The 25,437-nt window shown below is 62.7% G+C and overlaps 3 protein-coding genes across 3 annotated transcripts; 2 read left to right on the top strand and 1 right to left on the bottom strand.

Moving 5' to 3' along the window:
- The first annotated feature begins 1,551 nt into the window (after nt 1-1,551).
- DPH1 (diphthamide biosynthesis 1) lies at nt 1,552-20,081 on the top strand. The gene is made up of 12 exons (XM_041423066.1): nt 1,552-1,625; nt 2,321-2,467; nt 4,664-4,727; nt 12,093-12,214; nt 13,848-14,002; nt 14,615-14,736; nt 15,936-16,004; nt 16,714-16,870; nt 17,753-17,853; nt 18,084-18,162; nt 18,447-18,578; nt 18,902-20,081. Exons 1-12 carry the CDS (start codon nt 1,562-1,564, stop codon nt 18,974-18,976), a joined length of 1,287 nt encoding a protein of 428 aa, XP_041279000.1. The 5' UTR covers nt 1,552-1,561; the 3' UTR covers nt 18,977-20,081.
- OVCA2 (OVCA2 serine hydrolase domain containing) lies at nt 18,985-20,081 on the top strand. The gene has a single exon (XM_041423068.1). The coding sequence runs from the start codon at nt 19,062-19,064 to the stop codon at nt 20,037-20,039; it is 978 nt and encodes a 325-aa protein (XP_041279002.1). The 5' UTR covers nt 18,985-19,061; the 3' UTR covers nt 20,040-20,081.
- A 105-nt stretch (nt 20,082-20,186) lies between these two features.
- LOC121345827 (collagen alpha-1(I) chain-like) lies at nt 20,187-25,431 on the bottom strand. Its single transcript, XM_041423067.1, has one exon. The coding sequence runs from the start codon at nt 25,426-25,428 to the stop codon at nt 24,382-24,384; it is 1,047 nt and encodes a 348-aa protein (XP_041279001.1). The 5' UTR covers nt 25,429-25,431; the 3' UTR covers nt 20,187-24,381.
- Between the last annotated feature and the right edge of the window lie 6 nt (nt 25,432-25,437).

Below are 25,437 nucleotides of genomic sequence, written 5' to 3'. Positions count from 1 at the left end.
CGCCTCTGCCCGCCGCGCGTCCCGCCGCCGGCTTTTAGGGGGGAGCCGCCCCCTCGGGGCTGGGGCCGCCGCCGCCCCCCACCCCCTCGGGCAGAGCCTATAAAGGGGTGCCCGGTGCCGGTGCCGGTGCCGCGCTGCCTGCAGCGGCGGGCAGGGCTGGGCAGGGCGGGGCGGGGCAGCGACGGGGCGGCCGGGCTGGGCTGGGCTGGGCTGGGCGAGCCCCCCCGGGCCCCCCCTTCCGCCGCCGCCGCCGCCTCTCCCGCCTCCCGTGGACAGTTCGTGAAAGTGCCGCTGCTCCCGTTCCCCGCGCCGCCGCCCTCCCTCCGCCCCACCGGGGGGTATGGCCCAGCGCCGCCCCCCCGGGGCTCTGCGGTCCCCCCGGGACGGACTGTCACCCTCAGCACATCGTTGTCCCCTCTGCCGTCGTCGTTCGCACGATGCCCCGTTATCGCACCGAGGCTCCGCCGCGCCGCCCCGCGCCTGCCGTGGGCACGGCTGTGCCCGCTGTCCCGCCTGCCCGGCACCGACCCTGCCGCTCCCCGGGAACCGTCCCCTCGGCCCCTTATCGTCCCCTCTGTCCGCCGTGTCGCCCTGTCCTGCGAGATGTCGCCGTCCGATGCGGGTCTCTGCTGGCCGCGCTGTCCCCGCCGCCCCGGCACGGTCCCAGCCGCTCCCTACGGTGCCCTCCGCCCCACCCGCTCCCTGCCGTCCCACCGGGGTCACCGGGGGCTCTGCTGTCCCCTCTGCCTCCCGGCCGCTGATGTCCCCTTTGTCTCCCGATTCCTGCTGTCCCCGCGCTCTCCGCCGCGGTCCCGACACCCCGGTGTCCCCGAGCTGTCCCCGCTGTCCCCGGACAGTCCCTCCTGCCTCCTCCCCCGTGCACCACGGGGGGTCCCGTTATCCCCCCGGGAACGCAGCTGTCCCCACGGCCCCGCCGGGGCCGCCGCTTTCCTCGGGGGATCCCCGCTGCCTCCTCGGTCTTCTGTCGTCCCCTGGAGGTCCCCGCTGACCCCGGACTGCCCCTCCTGCCTCTCGAGGGTCCCTCTTGCCTCCTTCCCTCTGTCCCACAGCGGGTCCCGTTATCCCAGCGGGAACGCTGCTATCCCCACTGCCCCAAGGGGGTCCCGTTACTCCACCGGGAGCGCTGCTGTCCTTACTGCACCGTCGGGATCCCCGTTGTCTCCAGGGGGTCCCCATTACCCTCGGGTCCCCCTTGCCCCATGCTTCGCAGGAGCTTGAGGAGGGACACGCACGGAACCGTCACGGTGACAACGTTCCCGGTGCCCCCACCCCGTCCCCGTGTTAACACTGACACTGTCAGCACCGCGAGGGATGCGGCGGGACCACGTCCCCGACGTGAAGGGCGGGCAGCCGCGCCATCGCAGCGCTTGCCACATCCCACTGCACTCCCAGTGTCCCGCCGGGACCGTGGCGAGAGCGCTCGGTCCCCGCCGCGCCGCCCGTCCCGTCGGGGCCCGCCGGTGCGCTCCCGGGCTCGAGCTCTCGGCCGGCGACTGCTCCGGCCTTGCGCGGGGATCGCTTAGTGCTGCCTGCCGCCTCCATGTGCGCCACAGCCATGGCGGCCTCCGTGCGCGCCGGGAGCGCGGCCCCGGTGCCCGCCAAAGGTGGGCTGGGACCGGCTCCGCGCGGGGCTCTTGGTGCCGCTACCGGCCGCTGTGTTGCTTGCCTTGACGGGGAAGGCCCGGCCGGTGGCGGGAGGTGGCTCCTCCACCGTCCCGGCCACCCCCGCCGCCGGCCGGGCCCAGCTGGCCCTTTGTCGGTTGTCCCGTGGGCCGTGCGGGGAGGGTTTGGTGGCTCGTGAGTGCCGGTGTTGGGCTGGAAATAGTGAATAATCCCCCTGCTGTCACTCCCCCGCTGCACTCTGGCATCGCCGAGATGTAGGGGGGCGGCTGCTGTCGGGGGGCGGCTTCAGGATGAGGCTCCCGGGGATGGAGCACCCGGCGCTGGGCGGCTCTTTCCCGGTGGGATAACGGGATCCCCTTGTTGGGAAAACGGGGGTGCATTAGGGTGTCACCGGGGTGGTGGCCGATGAGCCCTGAGGGGCTGTCACCTCGCTGTGGGGACAGCCAGCTGCGCTCATAGCGTTTCACATCCTTACCGCGGTGCTTTCTGGGTTTAAAAAAAGACGCTTTGTTCCCCAAAAAGCGCTAGCAAGCTGCCCCCAGCCTGCAGGGCAGGACCCCACCGCTCTTCCCCGCTTGTCCCCGGGGGTGTGAGCGCAGCAAAGGCTGCGGGTGGCCCGTGGCGTGCGGGCTGCGCTGCCTCTGACGCTCCTTCAGCTGCCACGTTTGTCCCGCAGCCCGAGCCCGGCGGGTGGCCCAGCAGATCCCCGAGGAGATCCTGGGCAACGCGGAGCTGCGGGAGGCCGCGGCGGCCCTGCCCCCCAACTACAACTTCGAGATCCCCAAGACGATCTGGCGCATCCGGCAGGCTGGGGCCAGGAAGGGTGAGCGCTGCCCCGGGGCATGAGCGGGTTTGGGGCTGGTTTGGGGCTGGTTTGTGCTGCTGAGCCTCCCCCCGTGGGGCAGGGGAGGCTGGGGCTGAGCTGCTGCTGTGCTCCCGGTGTGTTTAGGCTCGGTGCTGGCGAGCTCTGCTCCTCTCCAGGGGGGTTAATAGATCTGTATCTCTGGATTATAATCACATTGGACAGGACAGGTGGAGCTGCGTGGACCTGTCAGCCTGGAGATGTGTCTGGGATGCTGGCCAGGTCCCTGCTGTGCTCCTCTTGCCTCTCTCCTCTCTCCCTGCGCTTTCCTGACACGCTGCTGGTGCCGGCAAGGGGGAGCCCCACAACACCGGGCACCGGGTGGGGCTGGCAGGGAGCTGGGCCGTGCTGCTCGCTGCTCTGAACCCTGCTCAGAGGGTTGTGTACCCCCAGAGGGGCAGGGAATGATTGTGGAGGCTTCAGGAGTGGTGCCAGGGCTTTCCCTGTGCATCCCTCTGAGCAGTGTGTGATCAGCTACGGGCACAGGGCTCTCACCCTCGGGTGTCACCAATGTCCCCACCCTGCCTTCACCTGCACACAGGGGCTGCTCGTGGGGCTGTGTGATTTGAAATGCTTTCTATCCACCTGGGAATGGCTCTGCCTGCTGCCACCGAGCCGGCAGGGCTGGCAGGCGCCACGGGGATGTTCTGGCAGCTGAGCTGCTCCCGGCTGCCCTGCCGGAGGGTGCGGGGCTGCCCGGCCCATCCCGGCTGCGGGGTGGCAGTCAGGGCTGGGCGTGTCCCATCGGGACACGGCGAGGCCGCCCAGCCGTGCCGCTCTGCCTTTCCTCGCTGTGTTTTGCTGCTTGGCACCTCCTAATTAAATGTAAATATGCGGCTGGGATTTAGGCTTCCGAGAGCTGGGAGCGGAGCCCATCAGCCAGCCAGCCGTGCTGGGATTTGAGAATCCGCGTGTGCAGAGAGCAGCCAGGGGCTCGTTGCTGGGGGAACGCAGCCTCCCACAGGGCTGCAGCCAGCCCTGCCTGTGCCCTGCCTGCCGGGGGGTTTGGGGGGGCTGGGGAGCACCCCTTTTCCCCATTGTGTTGTGGAAGTGGAGAGCGACCCAGCTGCCTCCTGCCAATCTGCTGTTTGCAGATCTGGGGTGGATGGAACCCCCAAATGGGCCAAAATGGGCTCAGTGGGGGATCCCTGCCAGGTCAGGCAAGGGCTGGCAGAGCACGTGCAGCTTTCCTTGGGCCCTGCAGGTTGGAACAGGGTGGGAATCAGCCTAATTTGAGCCAGGCCTTTACACAGCTCCAGTGGGTTGGGCCTGGAAGCGTGGGGATTTTGTTGGAGGGGAATCTGCAGAGAGTGTTTGGATAGATAGCATGGAAGCTGGGATATCTTAGTGGGATTGGGAGGTGAAACAACAACAGGATTAATGGGGTCTCCTCCATTTACCTCCTCCATCATGGTCCCTGCTCCTCCCCACCACCCCTGGCTGGACCCCAGGCACTGGGCAGTTTGCTGGCCTTTAGAGGAAGAGGAATTGTTCTGATTGTTCTGTGAGGAGGGAGCAAATGAGGAGACATAATTTGTTGTTGGATAAATTCCTGCGAGGCACAATGCTGCGGCTGTTGCTGGCCACCCTCCTGAAATGGAGAGAGAAGCTGCGAGGGAGGTGTGGAGAAGGGCAGTGAGAATGATCAAAGGTTTGGAGCAGCTTCTGTATAAGGAGAGATTAAATAGGTTTAGATCCTTTAGCTGGAAAAGAGGTGAACGAAAGGGGATATGATAGGGATGTAGAATTATGAATGATGTGGAGAGGCTGAACAGGGGATGATTATTCACTCTTTCTTGTACCAGGAGAACCAGGGGCACACGTTTACATTATTAGGAGCAGGTTTAAAATAAACAGAAGAAAGTACCTTTTGCTGTGCAGCACATAATTAAAATCTGGAAGTCATTACTGTGAGAAGTGGGAGAGACCAGCGGTGTCAGGAGGTTCAGAGAGGGATGAGGTGTGTGGACAGGGAGAGTGGAGGTGGCCCAAGGCAGGAATGGCCCAGTCTGCACTCCAGCTGCCAGAACCACCCGGATTTTTGGCCAACACCTGCCTGGTTTGGTGAGCGTGGTTTGTGGCTGCACCTTGAGCTGGTCCCCACTTTAAGATGTCCCTTTCAGCCCCTCCTAACCCCGTGGCTGTTTCTCTTCCCAGTGGCCCTGCAGATGCCAGAAGGGCTCCTCATGTTCGCCTGCACCATCGCTGACATCATTGAGAGGTAAGAGCACTGCTTTTCCCTGCAGGGCTCAGGGCTGGCCAGGGCATGCAGGCTATTGCTGGGGATGGGTTGGCCACTGGGCAGAAAGGAGGTGCTGTGGCTGGGGCCACGACCTGGCTGGGCACCGCTGGGCACATCTGGGCAGCCCTGCGGTGGGTCACAGGGACCTGCTGCCAGCCCTGGGGACAGGGTCCGCCCCGGTGCCAGCCCAGCCCTCGCTGCTCAGTTCTCCTCCCCTCTCTGCTGTGCCCGGAGCTGCTGACAGGCTCGGCATGCCGGGGCCCCGCAGGGGTGCTGGAGCCGGGGAGCAGCCGTGTTAACGAGCGGCTGACGCCAGCCCGGTGCCAGGGGAGGGCCGGCAGCGGGGCCACCGCTGCGGCAAGGACCCAGCCTCCTCCCCCCGGCCTCGTCCTGCCTCTGCAGCCGCGGAGATGTGCAGGGGCAGCCTTGCTGCAGCTGGGGAGGCTCGAGGCCACGGTGATGGCACGGAAAGGGTCGCTCCTGCTGGGTGACCCCTTCTCCATGGCTCCTCTCTTGATTTTTGTGTGCTGCTTGAGAGCCGAGGCTGAGGCGCTGGAGAGGAGCTGGGCTGTGCAGTGACAGGGGATGCAGGCACCTTGTAGAAATTGGCCGTGATCTCTTTCCTGCTGAGAGCGTCTGCCTTCCTCCACACCCACCACAGCCCCCTCCGCAGCCCCTCTCTGTTTTAGCACAATGAATTAGTGCTAATAGCACTTCGTGCCTCGTCTGCCATCGGGGTCGTGGCACTCATTAGCAGCTGCCTTGCCGAGGCCGCTGCCGTGCTGGGTGGGTAGGCAGCCGTGCCTGCAGGCTTTGTCCCCACACTGCCATTGTCTCCCCCACGGCAGCCCCACACTCGGTGGGAAGGTGGGCGCGGGCAGGGGGGCAGGGGATGGGTGTTAGCGTGGGCAGCTCTGCGTGGGTTTGTCCCTTTAAGTGGAGCTGCCTCCTCTCGGCTTTGGCACCCAGCCGCTTTCATGTCTCCGACTTCAAAGGCAGCGGATTAAGGGGCTCTTTTATCTGAATGAAACCTTAAGCCCCACTTCCCGGTGGATGGTGGATTGCAGGGTGCTGAATGCCAGGGTGCCTCTGGATTCTGGGGTGCTGCCATCCTTGCTGGGCTGGTGAGGGGTGCTGGTGGGAGATGGGTGCTGCGTGGGTGGAGGTGCCCAGCCAAGGGAGGGGATGTGGGAGCACTGATGGGATGGTGTTTGGATGTGGGATGGCTTCAAGGCTGAGCAGGAGGGCTGTATCCTTCCCTCACTGCCACCATGCAGTACCCAGAGACACCCCACTGCCACCCCCTTACTGGGAGCACTGGGAGCCATCTGTCACCCTGGCTGGCGATGTGGCTGTGCTGGGTACCAGCACTGCCAGCCAGAGGATAGTGGCTGTGGGCAGGATGAGCCCAGCCCTGTATCCACTCTCTTGGGGACACACTGGGGACCCAGTCACACTGCTGGAGGTGAGGTGTGAATCGGCAGGTGGCCTCGTTAGTTCCTGCCTCTTCCTCCTATTAATATTCATCGCCAGCATTAATGTGGAATGGAAGCTCGGCCACCCGCTCCTGCTGGCCCTCCTCACCCAGTGCTGGGGCCGGATGAGCCTCCAACGTGACAGGAATCGCTGCAGCTGTCTGCTCTGGCTGCTGTCACCAGGCTGGGGACAGGGGCTTGGGGTACCATCAGCCCTGGGCTGGTGTCCCCTTCCTCCTGGTGACAGAGAGGATGTGAGGGCTGAGCGTGACAGGAATACCTGTGTGCCCACTGGGGGCATTGCTCAGCGAGCAACCCCTTTCCCAGCCCATCCCCACAGCCTCCTGCCCTGTCCTTGCTGGTGGGAGTTTGGGGAGTGAGTTCCCCCTCCCCTGCATTCTCTGCTGCTGGCTGCAGAGCCATGCCCGGTGTGGTGCCCCTGGGGTGACAGTGCCCACCCCTGTGTGTTTTGGTTGAACTGGAGCCGTGTCAGCTGCCACTCAGACGGAATATTTATCCCTTCTGCTGGAGCTGCCTTTTAATAGAGTGTTTGTGCCGCTGGTGGTGCTGGGAGAGCCGAGAGCGGGATGTGCCTCACTCCCCCGCATCACAGGCGGCTCGAGGGGGACATGGTGCTCGCTGTGCGTCTGTCTGTCCCCGTGCAGTGGGATGGCAGTGTCAGCACGTCCCTCGCTGCCGTGTGGGAGTGAGCAGGCCCCCGGGGAGCTCCGTGGAGTAAAGAGGGGAGGGGGGAGGCCAGGTGGGGCCTGTCTGAGCTTCCCAGCATTGCAGTGGCGCTGGCCGAGCCCCGAGGGGCTGCGGGGATGAAGATGTAGCCGAAGCATCACAGCCGCCGCCGGAAAGGCCGGTGGGGTTCTCAGCCTGGAGCCTTTGAAACCGAGAGCACACTCGGAGCACTGACCGGTGTGAGGCCAGTTAATTACCGTTAATAGGTTTGTCATTGTCAAAGCTGTGCCGGGGCGAGCGGCCGGGCTGCGGGGGGGCGGTGTCGGGGCCGGGGTCTGCGCGCTGCCGGCGCCACATCACGACACTCCCGCGGCACCTTCCAAATTGGCTCCATTTGTCACGGCTGATGTAATTCGGCAGAGAGGAACTCGTGCTGGGGGGCGGCAGCGTGGAGAGCCGCGTGGGGGGAGCTCGGACCACAGCTCGGGGAGGGGCAGCCCCCCAGCCCACCCGCTGTCATGCCGGGGAGGTGGCAGTCGTGTCCCCCTGCGCCACCAGCTTGCAGCTGGGGGCTGTGCAGCCAGGAGCGGGACCCCTGCTCCCCTCCCTGCCGGGGCTGGAGCAGATGGATCAGCTGGGCTCTCAGCTGGGCTTTTGATTCCGTGTTAATAAAGTCGGCTGTCGGGCTTCGCAGCTGCTAATCCCTCTGTCTTCCTGTGCCACGCCGGGGTGAGAGGCTCCTGCTAATCAGCCGAGGCTTGGTGGCGGCTATGGGCAATGGCAGGGGGGCCCAGGGGTGTCCTGATGCCTGCAGAGGCTGCCCTGCCACAAGCTCCCAACTCCCAGTGGCTTTGAAACACCTTTTGAAACACCTCCCAACTCCCAGTGGCTTTTGAAGAACCATGAGAGGTGGTGCTGGAGGTGCACAGACCATCCTAGTCTCATCCTGGTGACTCAGGAGCAGACAGGGACTTTTTGGAGTGACAGCAGGTCCTGGTTGAGTAATAAAGAGTTAAACATCTATGTGCACAGCCCAACAGCTGTGGCAGAGCTTGAAGTGCCCCACTATGGCCAGGACAAAAGAGGCCCTGATGGATAGTGTGCCCCACAGTGCCATGGCTGGTGTGCCCAGCAGGTTCCCAGTGCCAGCAGGTGCCAGGTCCCTTGGCCAGGCAGGTCTGCCATGTGGCACTGAGCAGTGTGGGACTGAGTGCTGTGATGAAGCTGGCAGCATCACCAGGAGGTCCCAAAAGGCCAGCCTGGGACACTAACAGAGATCAGGATCTGGCCTCATCTGCACAGTGCCGTGGCTCTGCTGGCAGTGCTGCCTTCCCTTCTCCCCTCGTCCTTTTCAGCACAACCTGGAGGCTCTGGCAGCGGGTGCACGCTGTGCAGGGGAATTTAATCACTGTCATTAACCACACAACAGCATCATTAGAGAAATGAAGTTCTCACTTCATTGGAGATGCTCAAAACCTTCTGCCCGGGTGGTGGCTGTGCCAGGGGGATTGGGCCAGGGGGAATGTGTGGGATCTATAGGGATGTCACCTCCCAAGGCTGGGGTGTGCCAGCACAGGTGTGATGCCACCACCAGTGCCCCATGCCAGCTCCTTGTATCCCACAGAGCTCTGTGTTGTGAAGAGGGGACAGTCACCATCCAGACACGGGATGGTCATGGTGCCTTTACAGCCAATGTGCACTGACCCTTGGTTTGCCTTATTTTGGGGTTTTTTTTTGCTGCTACAGGACCAGCAAAGTTGGGGTGCCCTGGGACATGCCCCTTGAGAGGTGGTGTTTGCCCCTGCCACCTACAGTGAGGACAGAGTGGGAAGTCTCCTCAGGGGAGGGGACCCAGCTGGAGATGGTTCCTCCTGGGGGGGTGTGGGGACACTCACCTCTCCCCATCATGCCCCACTTGCAGCAGCTCTGTGGGGCTCCATCCTTGCCCAGCTGCAGCCGGGCTCTTCCAGCACCAACTGCAATAAAATCGCAAACTCATTATTTTAATTATGTGCAGCCTTCCTGTGCTAATGAAGTTGGGAGTCTGGTAATGGGGCTTGGTGATGGGCTTCTCTGCTAATTAAGTGCACTGTTCTCAGCCAGGGCTGGGCTCGGCCCCCACAGCCCAGGACAGCAGCACCCACGGGTGTCCTGGGACACGCTGGGCTTGGGCACTAGGAGTGGAGTTTGTGGGGTGGTTGTGGGGTGGTTGTGGGGTATTTGAAAGGTCACGTGGAGGTGAGGCAGGTGGCTGTGAGGCCAGGGGCAGTCTGCACTGTCCCTCTCATGCAGACATCCTGGCATCCCAGTGCTGGCTCCATCATCCCATAGCGCAGGGGTGCCAGGAGTGGCCACTCTCAGCCCAGTCCCCTCAATCCCTCCCCTCAATCCCCTCCCCACCAAGGGCTGGTGGACACGCAGGGGCTGAGGACTCGTCCCTGCTGGGGAGAGCAGCTCTGCCTCACGGCTTGAGGACCAGCACTGTATCATTCACACACTGCCAAGGGACCTCGCGCTCCTGCCAGCAGCAAATGCTCTCATTCATTTTTCGAGGGGCTGGGATAAATCAGGGCTGCTCCAGCCAAGTGCCTGTGCTCAGGTGACAGGGACTGGCTATCCCATGCTTGGAGACATGCAGGCCCCATGTGTGCATGTCTCTGACCCAGCGTTTTCAGCCCCAAAACTTGTTCCTGGATTGCTGCTGCCTCTGTCCTGCACTGGGGAGCAGGGCTGGGAGGGCTTGGGGGTCCCAGCTGGGATCGGGGCCGGGACCTGGCGTGCCCTGGGGCACATCCTGCCAGTGCTGAGCATGGCGCTTTATAAATGGGATTTTGGGAACCATCTGTTTAAAGGAGCAGATAATGAATTAGGGGGAGATGAGAAAAATGCTAAGGCCAGGCGGTTTTTCAGAATGAGCCGGGGTTTGCGGGACGTAAAAGATGAATAACCTCCCCACGTGTTCAATATTCATGAGCTCCCAGCTGTAATGAGCATCTCAGCGCTGGGTGGGGACATCCCTGTCACCACTGCCAGCATGCTGCTGGGACCTATCCGTGGCTGTGACAACTTCCAGGGACACAAAACACTGACAAGGATGCTGCCTTGGCTGCCCCTTGCCCACGTCCTGGTCCGGGCTGGTTGGCAAGCAGCTCCTTAGCCTGTGTTGGAGGCAGGTGGCTGCTAATTGACATTTCCTTCCTCTGTAGTTTGATGAAAGACTCTGGCGACACTGAACTGATTAAAACATCAAGGGGAGGCCCTGGTGCCTGCCTTTGATTTGTCTCTGGAGATGATTACGGCTCCACTCGATTGTCCAGCCCAGCCGGAGCGGGTGATCCTGGTGTGTGCCATCCTGGAGCCCCTCCTGCAGCACCACCAGGCTCCTGGCCTTGCCAGCACCATTAGGTTCCCTCCTCATCAGGCACCATCCCGTGGCCTCTTTGCTCACCTGTGACTCCACTCCCTGTAGCTGGAGGAGGAATCTTGCCCATGGCCAGCACAGGGCTCAGCCTCACCTCTCCCTGCCCAGCTGCAGCCCCACACACCGGGCAGGGCCACAGGCACCTCTGCCCTCCTCCTTCCACTGCTGCTATTTCACTTTCTTGCTCTTCACCCCCAGGGACTTTCTCTGGGGTTTGGGCCAATTTGCATACATTTTAATCTATAAAAAATTAAGCGGCGCTGGCTGCCGCTCTGAGTCAGACCTCCCCATCCTGAATCTTAAGGAGCTGAATAATTTTCCACTTTTGCTGAGATGTGTGGAGTCTGATTCACGTTCATCTCATCACCTCTCATTAGAGGAGGGGGCTGGGGGCTCGGAAGGGTGGGAAGAGCCTTCTGGAACCTTCACTGGCAGCCCCCAGCCCCACGGTGTGACCACGTGGGCAGTGGAGGAGCCATCCTCCCATCCAGGCCACGCTGGCCATGAGGAATCTCGGGATTTGGGTGCTGGCAGCATCCTGCCCATCTTCTGACGTTCCCCAGCTGCATCCCCAACCCTCGTGGAGTGGGAGCTGCCCAGGCCGGACTCAGAGGTGAGGATGGCTGTGCCCCCTCCTCGGGGACGCTCCAGCATTGCTGCTCCCCTGTCCCCCTCCCCGGGCGCTGACGGATGGGCCAGAGCTGTTAATATTCAGCACGCTCCGCCATTTCTCCACCTTCTGCCATCTGCCCAGCTCTGCCCACCATTTCTATTCTTGCCGCCGACGTAACGCTCCCTGCCTGGCGCTCGGGGGGAGCGCGGGACCCTGGCCCCCAGCCAGCCATGGGTGCTGCAGGGGGTGACGCTGTGCCAGGGCCCCCTCCTTCCCAGGTCCCCGGTGCCAGCAGCAGGGGAGACCCCGCTGGCACCGAGCTACAGCAGGCCTCAATTAAATGAGGAATTAGCATCTGGTTTAAGCAGCCCCTCCAGGCACGGGGCTTTGTCGTTGCAATACCTGCTCTCATCCTGCTGCGGCAGCTCCCTGGGAAGGTAGCCAAGCTAATAATCCCCCAAAATGGTGCAATAAATACCCACAAAGGTGGTGCCTCTGAATCATGCCAGAGCCTTGGCTTTGCTGCTTGGTGCTGGTGTGTGCCCCTTCATCCACAAGCTGGCAGGTGCTTGGACTGGAGCACTGGGTGTAGGGGACAGCACCAGTGGTGGTTTGGTGCTTTCCCTTGCCGAGTGCCACTTAAGCACCAGCTCTTCTGGGGGTCACCCAGCTTGGCCAAACTGGCATGCAGGGCTGACACAGCCAGGTGCAGATTGGATTCACCAGCTCACACAGTGCCCAGCCATGGGGTGCTGGTGGCTTGGCTGGCACCACAAGGGATGCCAGGACAGCTGTTCTGCCCATCCTGGTGGCTCCAGTCCCCAGGGCTGGCTGGTGGAAGCGGTGGCACCACGCTGTGCCGGGTCTCCCTCTGCTGCTCTCCCCGCTGGAGCATTAGGAATCTGGCAGCGTATTGTTTGATGAGTGGATAATCCGCTGAATTGCAAACAGCTTTACCCAATTGAAGAGGCGGATTACCGCTCTCCAGCTTAATCATGTTGACATCTCGGAGAGTAGCCAGTGCTTGTCCTCTTCGGCGCGTGGCTCGGTGGCAGCCCGGGTCCCCCATAGTGACATTCTGGGGCTGGGGGGCAGAACCTGGGCTGCGGTGACACGGCTGTGACCCTCAGTGCTGTGCCTCCCCACAGATTCACGGATGCAGAGGCTGTGGTGATGGGTGACGTGACCTACGGCGCCTGCTGCGTGGATGACTACACGGCCCGGGCCCTGGGCGCCGACTTCCTGGTGCACTATGGACACAGTTGCCTGAGTAGGTGACACCGAGTCCCGGGGTGCTGCTGGGGTGGCACTGTGGAGGCTGTGCTGCTGCCACTGTGCCACGCCGAGCAACTCCGCACCCATCTGGACGCCAGCTCGGAGACTAGTGCCAGCCCCAAAGGGCTTTCTGTTCTCTGGCTTTGGATGGGGCCAGGCTGGCTGGGTGGCTGCTCACGGGCAGGATTTTGGGCGCAGCAGACCGTGCTCATCCTGCTCGGCCGCTGCGGCAGCGCACGGATCCAGCCGTGTCCCCGGGAGCAGAGCAGCAAGGCCATGCTGGCAGGACCCTGCTGGCCCAGGGGATGAGGCTGCTGCTGCTCCCCACCTGGCCTCTGTGGAGTGATGACAAAGGGAATGATGGCAGAGGAGAGCAAGGACCTGGAGGTCCCGCTTGTCCCGGGGCCAGGAAAGGCAGCTTTGTGGGTACAGTGCAGGCTGGGCGGGGAAGGGAGGAGGAGGAGGAGGCTGTGTGCTCCCCAGGCGGACAGTACTCTGGATCCAGTTGCCATGGAAACTGCGCTGCTGTCCCAGATGCTGCTAACTTTGAAGTCCACCCAGGATGGAATCAGCCCAAAAATAACAATAAGACGCTCTGGGTTTTAAGGTGGATCTGCAGAATTGCCATAGTGAGTAGGAGGTGTGTGCATCCCTGCTGCTGCCACGCTCCCAGCACCTGGCAGCCCTCCTGGACGTTTATGGGGCCCTATAAATGGGTTTGAAGAATTGCATCAGGGTCTGTGTGAAATACTGACTCCCCAGTTGAGAACTCTGTCCTGAAAGCCACGTTGGTGTGAGCGTTTGTGGTGATAAATATGTGTGCTAGGTGCTTTGTTAAGGAAGGAGGGTTATGTGCACCGCTGGAACAGGGAGTATAAAACTCCTGGTTTGTAGCCTGCTGCTCATGAATGAACAGCAGGAAGGGGAGGAAGGGGCCATATCCATCAGGCTGCTCCAGGGAATGGGAGCCACATCAGCTGGAGCTGCTCCCTGCAGGGACAGGCAGGCACTGCCAGGCTGACTGTCACCAGCTACCATCTGCTGCCGTGGCCTCGTTGCCCTTGCCTGGTGTGGGTTGGGTGGGTCACAGGGAACCCTGGGTTACCCATGGGCTGCTGTGAGGATGCTGGGCTCCTTTTGAGCTGCCCACAGTGGTCCTGTCACCAGGGTGGCCAGTGGTGAGGCACACGATGCTTCCTGCTCCCTCCCAGCTCCACGTGCCCCGCAGGAGGGAGTAATTTGCACTTAATTGTGATCAGGCAAAGAGCACCAAAATGGGAAGTGAACATGGAGCTGTGGATCGATGTGGACTCTGTGTACTTTAATTATTCACTTAATCGTGGTGACAAAGGCTTCTTAGCACCAGGGGTAATTAGATTTGTGTTCATTGATTCCCCAGGCTGCCATTATCTGGAGAGAGCTCTCTGTGGCTCCCTTCTGCACCCCTGCCCTGGGTGCCAGCACAGGCAGAGGGGTGGCACAGCCCACCCTGCCTATACTGGGGCAGTTTGGGGCACAGGGAGCCCCACCAACATGCTTCATCCCCCAGCTGCAGGCAGCAACAGCCTGGAGCTCGCTGGAGCCCCGGGTGTACCCCACACTCAGACCCTGTCTCTTCCTGTCACCAGTTCCCATCGACTCCACCCAGGGGCTGAAGATGCTCTATGTGTTCGTGGACATAAAGATCGATGCATCCCATTTTCTTGAGACCATTCGCTTCAACTTTGCAGCAGGCAGCTCCCTGGCCCTGGTTAGCACCATCCAGTTTGTCTCCACTTTGCAGGTGAGATGGAAATCCCTGGCTTTTGTCTCCCCCTGAGTTTTCCTCTGGCTCAGCCCTTCCCCGTCCCAGCCCCGCGGTGGGAGCGGCTGCCCCGGGGTGCTGGTGGAGCTGGTTCCCCTCTGACGAGTCGCTGCAATAATGTGGTGCTGCCATAACGTTGATCAAGTACTTTATAATAACTCTGATCAATGTTTCATGGCGGCACCCCTCCCCAGCTCCCCCGGGAGCTGCTCTGGAAATGTCAGGGCAGGCGGTGGAGCACTTGGCATTTTGATGCAGTGCCGGCAGCGGCCGGGGAAGCTCTGTCTGTCTGCCCCTGAACGGCCTGCTGGGCAGGAGGGGAGGAGATGAATGAGCCTCTTGAGCCGTGTCTATCAAAACACGGGGCTATCCAAGCGTTAAGCCTTTTCCCTTGTCTTTTAATTGATACGTTGGTTGAGCCTCGCCGAGCATCCCCGGCTGCGCGGGGCTGTTCCTGGTGCCACCCCGAGCGGGCTGGTTCCCCTCCACCGGGTCACGACGGCTGGGACTGCCAGGGTTGGGGTGTCCCCAAGGGTCCTCAGCCACCCTTTGTGCCGTGGCCTGTCCGTGCTGACCCCACGTCTCCCACAGGCAGTGGCACAAGAGCTGCGCTCTCAGTACAAGGTGTGTGTGCCCCAGTGTAAGCCTCTGTCTCCAGGAGAGATCCTGGGCTGTACGTCACCCCGGCTCGCTCAGGACACGGATGCCATTGTGTGAGTACCCAGGGTCCTTCAGCACCCTCCTCCCTGGCCCAGACTTGCCATCCTTCCTGCACCCCTTGCCTGGTTTTGTGCAATTTTAAGGGGTGGTGAGGGCTATCCACAGGCTGGGATGGGCCCCCTTCAGCTCCTCACGCTGCTTTAAGTGGCGTGTGCTTGTAGCATGGAGGAAATAATTGAGTCGTATATCAGAATAGATAATAGATGGAAGGGCGGGTGGATAATTGGAAAAGACAAATGGCCGGGGCCCAACATCACAGCAACATTAATTTTATTTAAGGACAGCAAATTAGAGGGAGCACTTCGCTTCCTATCACCTAATTATTTTAGGTAATGGAAATGCTTAATGTACTGTGAATACAGTGTGCTGCAGAATAAATAAATACAAGGACCCCACCCTTGGGGGGAGCCGGGGAGCCCAGGTGTGGGTTTGGGCCCTGCTGAACTCCTTCTTGCCCACGCTGCTGGGAGCCAACAGCACCAGTGCCTTTCCAAGCACAGCCATGCGGGGAGCTGGGCTCCAGATTGCTGGACACAGGGGCAGTGAGAGCTCTGGATTCATCCTGAGCCACTTTCTGTCTCTCCAAGGACATCAGGAGCAGGCAGGGGCAGCCGGGCTGGCACTGCATTGGTGAGAGTGGGTCCTTGCAGCTGGCACAGGAGCGGCAGTGCGGTTCCAACCCGCGCAGGTGCACTTGGCCTTACCTGCGTCCTCCCTGCATTATTATTTTCTTCTTTGCACCGTCTCTGGGGCTAACTTTTGCAGACAAATTAGCTTTGATCTCCCAAAATGTCATTCTCCAATTAAGGGCAAAATCTAGTCAAGTTTTACGTCTGAATTCATTTTCCAGGCCCTCACTCCATTAGGGCAGCTGAATGAAAGGCTTTGAAATGTAATTGCTGACTGGAAATCCGATTAGAAATGGAAGCAGCAACGTCTAGAGCCAGCCATTGAGATGGAGCAGCTCCCAGCCACCCCGTGCTGGTGTGAGCACCCCTCCTTGCTCCGAGCATGGCTGCCTCTCCAGCCCTGCCATGCCAGGGAGCCCTGGCTGTGCCTGCTGCCCCTGGGTCCCAGCACAGAAGCTTGAATTCCTGGCATCTCCACTGTGCTGCAGTTTGGGAAACCAGTGGACACGTGGATGGGGTGCTGCTGTTTCCCAGTGCCATAGCTCTCCCTCCCCTCTCGGCAGGTATTTGGGCGACGGGCGCTTCCACCTGGAGTCCATCATGATTGCCAACCCAGGGATACCTGCGTACAGGTACAGGCACCCACTCCAATCCCATGGTGGGGACCACCCCATCTGTCCCCCTGTGCCCCCCAGGGCTGGGCAGGCAGCTGCCAGCAGCAGGCACGGGCAGGTGAGAGGCCACGGGGTGGGTGAGGAGATGCTTGGGGGAGATGAACACCAGCCATTTACTCCAGCTGAATATAAACATTTTGACAAGTACCTGTGAAAGCTCGTGGAGGTGCAGCCATTAAAGCCCGGCTGCTGCAGGCAGAGGCCATAAAGCGCGATGATGAGGCCGCTGAAAGCAGATGAAATATCAGGAGTGAAAGGCTGGGCCCATTTGGAGGAATCTGAATTTCCTAGTAGGTCGTTTGTTACAAACGGGAGGCGCACGTCAGGTTTATGGCGCTGGTGAAGCTGCCGAAACCCGAGTGGGATTTGATTAAAATTCTCCTCGTCAAACAAAGCAACAAATCAAAGAATTCTTCATAATTGATGAGCCAGGATGGGGGGGAGCTGAGTGTGAAGCCGAGCACGGAGCTGAGGCTGTGGTGGGTGTTGGGGTGCTGTGGTGGGACACTCGTCCCTATCCCTGTCCTTGTCCCCTAACGAGCCGGCTGGGTCCTACATCAGCCAGGAGGACAGATGCTGTGGGAGGCAATTAGTGCTAATGAGGGACAGGCATCACTGGGAGGAGGGCAGGTGATGGAGCCCGTGTGAGCCTGGCTGTGCTTTGCAGGTACGATCCCTACAGCAAAGTGTTCTCTCAGGAGCACTACAGCCACGAGCGCATGCACCGCGCCCGGCAGGACGCCATCCGCACCGCCAGCTCTGCCCGCTGCTGGGGACTCATCCTGGGCACGCTGGGACATCAGGGCTCCCCCAGCATCCTACAGGTACCAGCCCCTTCCCCAGTGTCCCCACCAGGCACCAGGTGCTGCTGTTGGGAGGGGGAAAGGACTGGTGAGGGATGGCACCATTGCTGCCAGGGTGAGGGTGATGGGCACCGCTGGCAGCCCATCAGTGGCCATGGCCCCGGTCTGCGTGGGCAATTAGCAGCAGACGAGGGGGGCTGGACAAGGGCTCATTAAACCCGTTCCTGGGGAGAGCTGGCCAGTCTTGGAGAACACACCCCCCCTCCCCCCAGACAGCTCGGCAATTAATTGGCTGGATTTGTTTTAATTGGATGAACTTCCGATCAGGTTCAGCATCCCTGCTCAGCTGCCGTGCTGGCTCTTTCTGCACCCCGGCTGGGAGAGGGGAGCAGGACTGCAGAGTTCTGCCCTCTGAGCATGGTGGCCCCTCACTCCCAGAAATGCTGGGGTAGCCACAGGTGAGATTTGAGGCAGAGCAGGGCAGCAAGGTCCCAGCAGCTGCTCTTCCACAGTGGGCAGGACACGGGCATGGCCGGGGCTGGCTGGGCAGGGGGCGATTAGTGCCTGCCCTGGAGGACAAGGACATCTCTGGCCCCTCTCCTCCTCCTGCAAGCCCTGGCTGCAGCCAGCCCATGACAGGCGGGTGTCCCAGGGCAGGCAGCCGCTAACGAGAACAGATTGTTGTCATTGAGCAGTAATTACTTCATTAGGCTGAGGCACGTGCTGGGGAGAGCTTGGCACAAGCCGGAGCCATGGCCACAGTCTGGCCTATGACTGCCAAGGGGACACGTGGGGCAGAGCAGGGACCCACAGAGGGTTTGATGGCCAGGAAGGGGCTGTGGGCAGGGCTTGGGGGGCTCGCTGGGGGACCCTAACCCTGCCAGGTGCCTTTTCCCCCCGCAGCACTTGGAGTCACGTCTCCGTGCCCTGGGCCGGCCCTACGTGCGGGTGCTGCTGTCTGAGATCTTCCCCAGCAAGTTAAAGCTCTTCCCAGAGGTGGATGTGTGAGTGCTGCTGACCCCCTCCAGCCCCAGGGTGCCCCATCCCTGTGCAATTCCCGCTTGAAGCTGTCCCTGACACTTCTGTCCTGCTCTCACTGTGCAGGGAAGGGGCATGGCTGTCCTTACCGGGGTGGTGCTGGCACAGTAAGGACCTTCTGGGGTTCTGCTGAGGGGCTTCACTGTGCCTTCTTCTTCCCAAAATGCTCATCCCCACTGTGACATTTCCCTTCCAGGTGGGTGCAGGTAGCCTGTCCCCGGCTCTCCATTGACTGGGGAGAGGCCTTCAGCAAGCCACTGCTGACACCCTATGAGGTGAGCACCCCTTTCTGTTTTGGGGGGACAGTCCTGACTTGGGGTAATGCATCAGAGCAGACTTGGGGATGTCCCTGCATCCGGACAGTGTCCCCTCCTTCTGCATCTGTGCTCTGTGCACAGTCCATGCACACTGCTGGGATATCCAGTCTTGTGTGAAACCGGTGGGATTCCCAGTCCCTCCAGCTTTGCCCTCCTTGGCGCACCAAGCTGGATGCTGGGACCTCTCCCAGCTCCCCCTCTGGGGGCACTGCTCGGGGACTCATCCCCGGTCCTCTCCGCAGGCTGCAGTGGCTCTCCAGGACATCGAGTGGCAGCAGCCTTATCCCATGGACTTCTATGCCAGCCAGTCCCTGGGGCCATGGACGGTGAACCACGGTGGCACACAGCCCCCGCGCCGCGGGCGGCCGGCACAGGTGGGCAGCGGGGGGACACCGGCTCCGCGCTCGGTCCCTCGGGCCGGTGAGAGCACCGGGACGGGCTGAGCACCCGGTGCCGCGTACCGCAAGCGCCACCCCGTGGTGTCGTTGCCACCGAACAGTAACGGGGACAGTGCCAGCCCGGCCCGGGGGAGGGACACGCGGCTGCCCCCGGCCCTGTCGGGGTGAGCGCCTGCCGAGCCCCGCGGCTCCCCGGGAAAGGGGGGGTTCCCCGCGGGGGTGCTGCGGGCTGGGCACGGACTGGCTCACCGCAGCTCCGGCTGGCGCTGGGGCATCCCTGACCCTCCCTCTCCCTGCAGGGGAAGCCACCCGCGACCCCCGCCCCGCCCGAGGGTGGGGAGCAGCCAAGCAACGGGGACCTCGCAGGTTCGTGAGTGTCACCCGCCGCTGCCCTGGGACCGGCAAGGGCAGAGGCGGGGGCGCCGCCGATGTGAGCGCCACCGGGACCCCCGGAGCGCAATGGATGGGGTATCACCCCGTAACTCGACAACACCACTGCCCGCAAGGACCGATCCCGGCTGTCGGCGGCGAGTTGCCCTTTGCAAGGCCGGGCCGTGCTGCGGCCCTGCCCGCGGTGGCACCGGGGGTCGCGTCCCGCCGGGGCCGCCCGGCCCTCACCCCCCGCGACCTCCCGCCGGTAAGGGGGCGCGCGTCACTCCGCGAAGGCGCTCCGCTCGCTCTCCTCTCTCCAGCCAATCAGCGCGCCGCGTTTCGGCGGGAAGGCGGAAGTGGCGCCGCCGGGGCGCGGCCATGGCGGAGGCGCGGCCGCTGCGGCTGCTGGCGCTGCACGGGTACCGGCAGAGCGCCCGCCGCTTCCGCCAGCGCACCGGCGCGCTCCGCAAGGCCCTGCGCGGCCGCGCCGAGCTGGTGGCCATCGACGCGCCGCACCGCTTGCCCGCCGGCGCTGAGGACGACCCCGACGGGGATGACCCCCCCCGCGGCTGGTGGTTCTCCGGGCCCGGCACGTTCGAGGCGGGCGAAGCGGCCGCGGCTCCGGCGGGGCTGGAGGAGTCCCTGTCGGCCGTGGCTGCGGCGCTGGCGGAGCACGGGCCCTTCGACGGGCTGCTGGGCTTCAGCCAGGGCGCGGCGCTGGGCGCCATGGTGTGCGCGCTGCGGGCCCGCGGCGACCCGCGCTTCCCGGTGGCCTTCGCCGTGCTGGTGGCCGCGTTCGCCAGCCGCGCCCCGGCGCACGGACACTTCTACCGGGAGCCCATCGCCCTGCCCACGCTGCACGTCGTGGGCGACACGGACGGCGTGATCGCAGCGGCCCTGAGCAGGGAGCTGGCGCAGTGCTTCGTGGAGCCCGTTGTGCTCACGCACCCCGGCGGGCACTTCATCCCCGCGGCTGCGGCGCAGAAGAAAGCCTACCTGGAATTCCTGGAACGCTTCTGCCCCGGGCAGGGCCAGGCCGAGCGCCTAGAGGCTGGGGAGGTTTGAGAACGGGCTCTGTAATAAAAAAGGGCTCTGGTGAGACACGTGCAGCCAGCCATCCTGTGAAGCATCACTGTTTCCGTGCCTCCAGCGGGACCAGAGAACAGCTCACTGCACGTTCTGCTCTTCAGTGTTCATCCAGGCCAGGCTAAATGGTTCTTTATCTCCCTTTTTTTCAGCTTTGTTGCATACATCAGTATAAAATATATGTGTATATATATATATATGTATGCATATAAAGTTATATATAATGTATATGACATGTAACACATGGGTGTGGGGGTGTGACAGTGAGGGGGTTGAGGGCAGGAGAGTGACACTGCTCTGTGGGAAAGGTGCTTTCAGAGACTCAAACACCTGCTCAAAAAGAGAGTTCCTCAGCTCAGCCACAGGAAGTGTCTGCAGAGCACAGAGCTCTTGCAGTTTTACACCCCAAAACCTCGTGGTTTTTAATACCTGTTAAGCCAAGCTTCCAGCTGGTCTGGGCCTGCAAAACTCTCTCATCCTTGGCAGTGCCAGGGCTGGTGTTTGTTTCAGGAATTAAATGCCTGCTGGCTCAGTGTGCGTGTGTTGAATCTTCCTTGTACAAAGTGCCTCCATGAACAAGAAAAGCTTGTTTGTGGCTCTGTATTATCCAGAAGCACAGGAAAATCTTTATTGCTGTAACAGTTGCAGGTGTCCTGCTCAGTTTCTGCCCAGCTCAGCGCTGGGCACCAGTCTCAGGAGAGGAGTGCTAGGAGAACTTCTCTAACCATGGCTTTCCTTGGGGATGTAGAGCTGGTGAAAGAGGGAAATGGGATGAAAAAAAGTGAATTTCCCCCCTGCTTGAGCAGCAGGGCAGTGCAATGTCAGCTCTGCAAGGCCGCAGGACGCTGTGCTGCAGAAACCCTCCCTGTGCTGAGCTGGGAGCGGGCCTGGCAGTGCCAGGGGTGAAAGCAGCGCCGCAGGAGTGAGCAGCTCTCCGCCCATCGCGGCTTTGCCCCGGTCTGCGGCGCGGTGCTGCTGCTGGCAGGAGGATGTGGCTGTTTCCCCTGCGGGGCTGGGGGGGCTCGGGCACTGCTGGCCGTCTGTGCCACTTCACGTGGGCTGTGTCACAGCTGCTGCGGGGGCGCGGGGTCCCAAAAACCACGGGCTGGGTTTTTGGGGCTGCAGCTGTGGCCGAGCACAGCGACCGGTGTGACAACGCAGCGCAGCTTGTGCCCCCTCCGCCGCGCAGGGACGGCAGCGGCGGCGCTCGCAGCCCCGGGGGTGTTCGGTTGTGGCCGAGCTCCCGGTGCTTTCCCGGTGCGGGGGAGGCACCGCAGCCATGGCCGCCCGCCCGCACTGCGGCCCCGGAGCTCCCGGGCACGGGGAAGGAACGGGAGGAAGCCCCGGGTGCGGTGAGTGAGCAGCACGGTCCCGGCTCTGCAGGCAGCTCCCTGGGTGGCTCGGGGAGGGATGGGTGACCCGAGCTGCCGTTCCTGCCCCTTTCCCGGGGTCTGCATAAAGATGGCTCCTGTCGGGTGTCTGCTGTAGCGGTTTAAATAAATTAATAAAAAGAGATAAACGCGACCTTTGTTCGCAGGAGGTGCCTGTGCGAGCAGCGGAGGGAGGTCCTGCTTGGTCCCGGTGTGGTGGGAGGAGGGAAGCGGCTCGGAGGGGTTTGCCATGGGAATCCTGCCCTCTCCCTCCTTTCCTGGCGAGATGCCCTCGGGCTGGCCCCTGCCTCTCTCGCAGATCCAGGTCTGTTCTTGGGATGCAGCCACAGAACTTGGCTGCCCGCAGAGGTGAGCCTGGAGACAAGACTGGCTGAGTCCTCCCACCCCTCACTCAGCTTCGTGCTGGGGAGTTCCCTTTTCCATCACCCAGCGTGACCCAGGGGAGTTGTTTTTTCCCCCAAAACAGCGTGGGCCAGTTGCTGTGGTTGAGCAGGGGGGTGATGGAGTGAGCCCGGGATCTGGGTGGCAGCTGTGCCACTTGCCTGAGACAAGAGGGCCTGGGGACAATCACCAGTGGCAGCAGCAGAAGCCTGGGTGTTGTCATCCCTGTCCCCAGATGTGCCTTTCCATATCCCAGTGCAGCCACTGGAGCCACCTGTGTGACCTCAGGGACAGGAAGGACCCTGGCTGGGGCCCTGCTTGTGAGGAGCCTGCCGTGGGCATGGAGTCCAGGGCTCAGCCAGGCAGAGCTTTGCTGCCCCTTCCCTGGGTGAGCAGAGCCCCCAGCCCTGTCCCAGTGTCCCGGGGAGGGCAGGAGGAGCCCGGCAGGAGCAGAGACACCGCCGGTGCTGCTGGTGCTGCTGCTTCTGCTGCTTGCCTGCAAATTCCTGGCTGTTTTCCCACTTCTCCCCAGCTCTCCTCACCCCTTCCCTCTGTGCCACTGCCACCTCGAGTTCACTGCCACTGCCCACCCTGCCAGCCACCCACTTGGGCACACTGGGCATGGGTGGGGTTGCTGTGGGCAGCGCTGGAAAAAGAGACCTCAGGTGCGGCTCCTGCCAGGGTTTGAGCCTTACTCATCTCATGCTCTTCCTCCTCAGTCCCTGCTGGCAGGACCTGCCAGAGGCATGGGGAGGGGGCTCTCCTGGAGGATGATGTGTTTCCCAGATGGTTTTACAGCGAGGCTTCCCCAAACCTGCCACGGTCCTGCCTGTGAAGTGGCAGTGGCACGGGCAGGGGACAGCTGGGACCATGCTGGGGCCCCGCTGCTGGAGCAGGACCAAGCTGTAGGGAACAGCCCCCCCTTCCCTGCTTCACTCGCAGAAGCTTCCAGTTGTGGCTGAGTCACTCCTGCTGTAGCTCCTTCTCTCTCCTTGTTTTGGATGGAAGTTTTCCATGGAAACCCACGCTGGGCCGGGCTGCAGGCTGGGATAAACACGGCTGAATCACAAAAGGCCGTTTCGCCAAGTGCTGTCAGATGGCAGCAACAGCATGTGGGGCTGGTGGGCACCTGCCTGGCCTTTGGGGGGGCAACAGCAGCACCTCTTCCTGCAGCCCCCCCAGCTTTGCTGGCTCAGCCCCCCCAGGCCCACCCTAAATTCCTACGGTTCCAGGATGCCACTTGGCAAAGCCAGGAGTGGGTGACAGGTTGGTCTAAGAAGTTTTCTGGGGCCACGTGCTTTCCCAGGGATGCACAGGGAAATCCCATCCGGGAGAGTCCCTTGGGACCTTCGCTGAGGCAGTGTCCACCCCTGTCCTCAGCTGCTGGGCTCTGTAGGGTCATGGCTTGGAGGTGCCAGGAAGACCCTTCCCACCCTCCTGGCCGTGCACCGGGACACGCTCTGAAGCCACTGGATGCGTTGCTGAGGTCAGGCAGTGTTTGTGCCATGCCTGTGCCCTGCTGAGCACCAATCCACCATGGAAGAGGCCGTGGCAGGGGCTGTGATCCTCCTTGGCACCACATTCCTTCCCGGCGATCTCTGTGCTGAGGAGGAGCACGGGAGCTGGACAGCCTCTGTCCCCTGGCGCTGGCGGCTGGCCCCAGGCCCAGCGGCTTGGAAGCGCCGTTGGAAGACAAGTCCTGGTGTCAGGAATCCAGGATATTTTTAAGGACTCTGGAAGAAAAACTGATTCCAGGGTGTCAGCGGGAGAGACTTGGCCTTCAAAACAACAATGCAGCTGGAACGTTCCCGGGCTGGAGAGTGGGGTCCAAGGGGCCACAGCACTGGCCATGGGACATGTCCCCTCACCCAGGGGTACCCTGGAAGGGACACTGATGTCACCGTGGCCTGGACCTCACTGTGATGCTGTTGATGGGGTGTAAACAAGGAGGTGTTTCCCAGAGGATGGAGGGTGGGGTTTGTAGCAGTGGCAACTTTGCTGCATGGATGTGCTGGACGTAGCTGTGGTTTTACCTGAGTGCTGGTAGGACTGCCCGAAAATCCCCATCCTGAGGGTGTGAGGTGCTTGTCCCCTCACCAATGGCAGTGAGGGGAAAAGCAGGAGTCAAAGGGAACAAGCAAGAGACACAGCAGGGCACAGCAGGGACCTGCTACCTCTGATCCTCCCCTGCCTGCAGCTCCTGTGTCCCACTGTGGCCCTGCTGGCCCCTGGGGGCCGGGTGGTGGCCATGCCTGTCTGGGTGAGGGCAGAGCTGCCAGGTGAGCAGCATGACCCCATGGATGGGTGAGGGATCCAAATGGGGCTGCTTTGGAGAGGGAGAGTGTGACCAGGGGACCCTGCGTGACCCTAACTCAGTCTAGGTGGGACACCTGCAAGAGCCCTGTGCTGCAGCATCCCAGGACTGAAAGTTCTTTCTCAGGGACTCTTCCTGTCCCTCTTGCCACTGCCACCCTCACCCTTTTGGGCCTGACCCTACATCCCCGGTGTCCCCATGGGATGAGGTACCTCCCTCCCCTCCGGCTCTGTGGTCACCACAGCCCTTCCAGCCCCCTCTCTCCGCCTCCAGGGCCGTGCGTCCCCGGTGCCCCCCACGAGGAGCCCTGCCCGGCCAGCACCGGTCGCCGCCGGCTGCTGGAGGCCCGGTGCCCGGTGCCGGGGCAGGCCGGGCCGCTCTGACTTCGCCGCTCAGGAATCTCCTGGCCGCGCCGGGCGGGTTGTGCAACCTGCGACCGCCCCCGGCCGCCCCCGCCCCGGCCCCGCCGCACAATGAGCCCGGCCCCGCTTCGCCATTTTGTCGGGAGTCTCTTGCCGGGGCTGGGCGTCGGGAGCCGCCGGCAGGGCCGGGCTTCCCGGCCCTCCCCACCCTTCCCGGCGCCCGGAGCTCGCCCCCGCCGCCCGGACCCTCCCGGCGCGGCCTCCGCGAGCGGCCCGCGGTCCCCCCGCGCACCGGCGGCGAGCCGGGGGGACACGGGACGGGGGGACGGGACCCCGGCTGCCGAGCGGACAGATGCGGCGGGACGAGCCCGGCGGGGACGGTCCCCGAGGGGCTCCGGGTCCCCGCCGGGAGGGCAGGTGAGGGGCTGCGGGGCGGGGGCCAGGATGGGGGATCCGAGGAGGGGGTCCCCATCGTTCCCGCTGCCCGAGGAGGAGCCGCTCGGCGCCCGCCCCCCCGAACAGTAAGAGTTGATGTGCGGTGAGCTGCATCCTGCATGTGAGCTCCTACTGCCCCGGGAGGCGGGCCGCCCCCGACGGGACCCCCGCCCCCGCCGCCTCGGGGACCCCCGGGGGTGGGCGAGTGGGGGGAGCCGGTGCTGCCCGCGGTGCGAGTCCGCCTGTCCCGGCGACCATGGCTGTAGACTGTTACCCCCCCAGCGGCACAGTAACAATCTAAAGCCACGGTCGCCCGGGCGGCGTCGGAGTGGGGGGGGCCGGGAGGGCGGGTTGGGAGGGGGCAGCCGGTGCCTTGGCGACGGCGAGGAGGCGTCCCCGCCACCGCAGCGAGCGCGCCCGACCCCCACCGGCGGCGCGGGGGGGGACTCCCGGTGCTTGGGAAAAGGGGGGAGCGTCGGTAGCATCGGCAGCAT

The sequence above is a fragment of the Onychostruthus taczanowskii genome, unplaced genomic scaffold, assembly GCF_017590055.1.
Source record: "Onychostruthus taczanowskii isolate IOZ18803 unplaced genomic scaffold, ASM1759005v1 scaffold75, whole genome shotgun sequence".
NCBI lineage: Eukaryota > Metazoa > Chordata > Aves > Passeriformes > Passeridae > Onychostruthus > Onychostruthus taczanowskii.
This window is presented reverse-complemented; position numbering and strand designations above follow the sequence as displayed.

Bases quoted from the DNA above. Each gene is read 5' to 3' on its own strand.
- DPH1 (XM_041423066.1), top strand. From the start codon at position 1,562: ATGTGCGCCACAGCCATGGCGGCCTCCGTGCGCGCCGGGAGCGCGGCC. The intron at 4,728-12,092 runs GTAAGAGCACTG...GCCTCCCCACAG, and splicing joins ATCGCTGACATCATTGAGAG to ATTCACGGATGCAGAGGCTG. The intron at 18,163-18,446 runs GTGAGCACCCCT...TCCTCTCCGCAG, and splicing joins CACTGCTGACACCCTATGAG to GCTGCAGTGGCTCTCCAGGA.
- LOC121345827 (XM_041423067.1), bottom strand. From the start codon at position 25,428: ATGCTACCGACGCTCCCCCCTTTTCCCAAGCACCGGGAGTCCCCCCCC.
- OVCA2 (XM_041423068.1), top strand. From the start codon at position 19,062: ATGGATGGGGTATCACCCCGTAACTCGACAACACCACTGCCCGCAAGG.